General features: G+C 35.3%; 1 protein-coding gene across 1 annotated transcript; it reads left to right on the top strand.

Moving 5' to 3' along the window:
• Positions 1–214: 214 nt before the first annotated feature.
• Positions 215–1,858, top strand: LOC107848159 (cytokinin riboside 5'-monophosphate phosphoribohydrolase LOG1; the record flags this gene model as incomplete). The annotated part of the gene is given in 3 exon segments (XM_047399977.1): positions 215–314; positions 1,084–1,298; positions 1,588–1,858. Coding segments are annotated over 3 exon segments (396 nt in total), but the record flags the coding sequence as incomplete, so codon positions are not given.
• Between the last annotated feature and the right edge of the window lie 2,986 nt (positions 1,859–4,844).

Raw genomic sequence — 4,844 nt, forward strand, 5'->3', positions numbered from 1 at the left:
AGCAACTAAAACAACGAATAATTCCACATATAGAGCAATAACATAAAAGCTAGCTCAGACACACGATTATTAAACTTAACGAAGTACAAATTTGGTATGATTATATCTAGTCCTAGCAATCGATAACAGGTACCCCGCGAAATTAACTGTAGTATGCATGCACAAGTTGATCTAGACACTACGATTATATTAAAAGAGTCTTTATGTTATGCAGATAACAGGTGAAACTGTGGGAGAGGTAAAAGCAGTTGCAGATATGCACCAGAGGAAAGCAGAAATGGCCAAACATTCTGATGCTTTTATAGCCTTACCTGGTTTGTTCTCATTTATCTTTTCCAAGATTCTTGTCCATTTCTCATTCAATCTGTCTGTCTTGCTTTGACCTGACACGTAGTTTAAGAAAGTAAAAACGACTTCTGAATCTTGTCGCGTTAAACTAAAGATATATAGAGAATGTACAAAAATGTTATTTAATCTTATGGTCTTAAACATGTCAAGGGGAGCCTTAGAGTAACTGGTAAAGTTGTTGTCATGTGACCAGTAGGTCACGGGTTCAAGCCTTGGAAAACAATACATGGGGCCCTTCCTTCGACCCTGCGCATAGCGGGGGCTTTAGTGCACCGGGCTGCTCCTTTTGGTCTTAAACATGTCAGGTGAAAAGTTGACTGGGTGAGTTGAGGGTCTATCATAAACGGTATTTATACCTCCATACGATAAGGGTAAGGCTTGGTCTTAAACATGTAACGTGAAAAGTTAGACTGGGTGAGTCGAGGGTCTATCATAAACGGTCTTTGTACCTCCATACGGTAAGGGTAAAGCTGCATACACACCACTCTCTCCGGTCTCCATATCCCACTTGTGGAATCACACTGAATATGTTGTGGTTGTTGTACTATGCTCTATACCGGAGTCTCAACAGAGTATTGTTTCCAAGGACAAACTTGTGGTTTCTTAAACGCAAACTGTACCATTGTGCGTTGTTGAAGACATAATTAAGTAAACATAACTGCGCTCTTTCTAGCGTCTTAAAGTTGTTAGACAAGATGATCACACAATTGAACACGTACATGCTAATGTTCGTAGGTGGCTATGGAACACTAGAAGAACTTCTTGAAGTTATCGCGTGGGCTCAACTCGGCATTCATGACAAACCAGTAGGACTACTGAATGTGGATGGTTACTATAATTCCCTTTTGACATTCATTGACAAAGCAGTGGAAGAAGGTTTCATCTGTCCTAACGCGCGCCAGATTTTTGTATCCGCCCCTACTGCCAAAGAGCTTATGAATAAACTCGAGGTAAGTTAGTTCATAAGCACCTTTTAACGTATCTATGTGTCTGTAAGTGCTCGAAATGCTATTCAGACACATAACTGCTTATTCATAAAAATCAGTTTCAACACCTAAGAGTGTTTGTCAACAGTTGATGCTTATCGATAACTTGGTTCATAAGCACCTTTTAACGTATCTATGTGTCTGTAAGTGCTCGAAATGCTATTCAAACACATCAGTTTCGACAGCTAAAAGTGTTTGTCAACGCGATAACTTTTAATCAGCTAACTCAAACGAGCTCGTATTGTTTTTGCAGGAGTACTCTCCCAGCCAAGAAAATGTTGCATCAAAACTTAATTGGGAAAAAGAGGAGCTAGAAGAGTATATTGCAACATAAATGTACTCAAGAAAAACCAAATTTTTAGGGGGAAAAAATCAGAAGTTTTATTTAGAATGCAAAAACAAGTGCTCAAACAATATTATTTCTCTGTTTGAGGATATTGTTAATTGACATTGTATCATGATGGATAGAGATAGTGTCAATTTTCTCTTTTATTTTATGCAAAAATTGTGTTGGTACTTTTCTATTTCTCTTATTCGTCTACGAGTTTGACAGAATTCAATAGTTTTGACTCAAATTTTGTATTTATGTTTAAAAGTCCGTATAAATAAGTACGTTATCAAGATCCATGTAAGTTGTATTTTCTTGAATTCAGAACCGATAAACTCAAAAGCTTAGCTTTGTCTATCAATGGCCGTGCCACCTTGTATTCAGGGGATTCATCCCCTTCGATGGAAAATTATACTATTTTTATATTATATTTTTACACGGTCAAAAATATTTTTATGTATATATATATGGTAGATGTTGAACCTCCTTCGACTAATCCATATGTTTACTTCTGGATCTGCTCAATGAAAATCCTGGCTCCACCGTTGTTGTCTATTATATACAATTATCATGATAGATTTGCACAAACATCAAAAAGGATAGAAAATAGAGGCTCTTTTTCTTCTTTTAGTCCTTATGGAACTATGACTTAGAACCAATATATCCATTTGTTTGTATACCATAGTGCAACTCTATTGGAATTTGACTAAATTCATTTATTACATAATTTATTTCTAGAGGTGACGCTTCGAACATAATTTCTTTGGCATAATACATAAGTGTGATCTTTAATTTGGTCTCAATCGATATTTATGTCTTCCAACGTTGAATGTGCACAAGTAGATATATACTTAAATTTGTATAAAGTTGAACAAGTACACACACGTTCTACGGCGTGGCAAATCGCCTGAGATTGTCACGTAGATGTCACGGAGGACGCGAATGTATGCTTGTTCATCGTTATACTACAAGTTAAGTGTCTGCTTGTGCACGAGAAAGTTGCAAAGGATAGATGTAAATTTAGATTTTTTGTATTGCATAATTCATTTCTAGAGATGACGCTCCAAACATAATTTGTTCGGCGTAATAATAAGTGTGTTCTTTAACTTAGCCTCATTTGACATTCAGTGGCGGAGCCAACTTATCATAAGGGGTCATCCGAACCCCCTTCGACAAAAAATTATACTATTTATATATGGTTAAAATTATCTTTTATGTATATACAATTGAGTCGAACCCCCTTCGGCTAGTTCGTATACCTATTTTTTTCAATTTTGAACCCCCTTAGTGAAAATTCTGTCTCCGCCACTACTGACATTCATGCCCTCCAACTTTGAGTGTGCACGAGTAGATACTACGGGGCATCTACGTGGTAATTCACATGAGATTGCCACGTAGACGTCACGGAGGACGCGAGTGTCTACTTGTTCAACTTTATACAACAAGTTTAAGTATCTGTTTGTGCACACGAAAGTTGGAGGGTATCTGTCAATTGAGACCAAGGTAAACAACATGATTATGTATTACTATGTTTAATTTTTTCTATTCCCAAAAACTCGAACTCGGGACCTCTGATTAAAATCATAAAGCACTATTTGGTTTGTGCTTGTTGACAATGTTTCAATTAAATACAACACAATCTAGATATTGTTAAAAATGTTCATGGGGTCAAACATATACTTGAAAATTCTGTGGAAATTAAAGGAACATTAATAATTGAACACTAGGCATATGATTTATGATGATTAGACTTTGCAAAACTTATAAAAATATATTTTAGTATTATTATTATGGCTGTAAAAAGTGAAGAATATTCAAGTAAAAACAAAGATGATCAATGGTTTTGTTGACTTGAAACTCTAAAGTACAACATTTAATCCAACAATTTCAATCATAAGTGTATTATCTTAATGATGATGAGGTTATTAATTACAATTATCATATGGAAAGTTGGTCAAGGATTTAATGATTATCTAATCTTTAACTTAATTATGCTAATTTATTAAAAGCCACAAACATCATTAGGTGGGGAAAATGCATTAGAAAAATGAAACATGGAAGAAATATATATGTCCAAATGATGTGACAACTTCTTGGTCAAAATAAAAACCTGTCAAAATTCGTCAAGTGTCTAAATGACATGTATCTAGATTAATCACAAAAACCTTATCAGAGTAAATACTCTTTTTTCATTCTGAATTATACACGAAATTGCTGAAATACACCCGAACTTTAGGAGGGTCCTATTACTCCCCTGAACTAATTAAAATCGTAATTTTGGCAATCTTGGTGCCTACGTGGCACATCAGTGAATCAACACACTGAAGATCGTCCACGTAGGCACCAAGGTTGTCAAAAATACGATTTTAATTAGTACAGAGGGTCCGACCCTCCTAAAGTTCGAATGTACGTCTCATCAATTTTGTGTATAGTTTAGGATGAAAACAGAGCATTTGCTCTAAATCATTTATGATAAGTTTGACAACTCACGTGAACCAATCAGAATCAAGTAAGAGAATTCATTTACTTTTGAACGACCTACTACCTATGTACAAGTATAAATTAATAGGGAGATCCACAAATCAGAGAGATCGTCCAATGATAACTCCATATATAGTTCTTCCAACGGATGGTCAACACAATTCTTAGATACATCAGAAGTAGGTTCGCATCATCTTAAGTTCGAGAAATACATTATATCAGCTCTCGACTTACGGAGAATTTTGAAAATAAGAATCAAGATAACAACATATATAATTTTATAGAACTATAAGTTTAACAAATGTATAAGGGTGGGTCATAAGGCCCAATGGCCAAGAAAAATTAATAAGCCCACATATATAAAGTACTTTTGATTTTGATGTTCTATTATAAAGAATTGATTAGAGCTATTAATACGGGTCGGCCCAGGACTTTGAGTTTGATGGGCCAGGCTGGGCTGGCCCATCAAAATGATGGGCCCAAAAACATCAAGCCTATACTATTACTCTGTGGGCGGCGGGCCTCACGGGGCAGCCCACTTTGTAAATTATAATATTTTATAATTTAATTTTAGAATGTTAATAAACATAAATATTACCAGATAATATTACATAGTGTTAATATTTGTTAATCAAGTCTACAACACCCCAAAAAATACTCCTAATAGCGAAATTAAATAACTTTTGACATGATATACTTCG

The sequence above is a fragment of the Capsicum annuum genome, chromosome 11 (genome assembly GCF_002878395.1).
Source record: "Capsicum annuum cultivar UCD-10X-F1 chromosome 11, UCD10Xv1.1, whole genome shotgun sequence".
In the NCBI taxonomy this organism is placed as follows: Eukaryota; Viridiplantae; Streptophyta; class Magnoliopsida; order Solanales; family Solanaceae; genus Capsicum; species Capsicum annuum.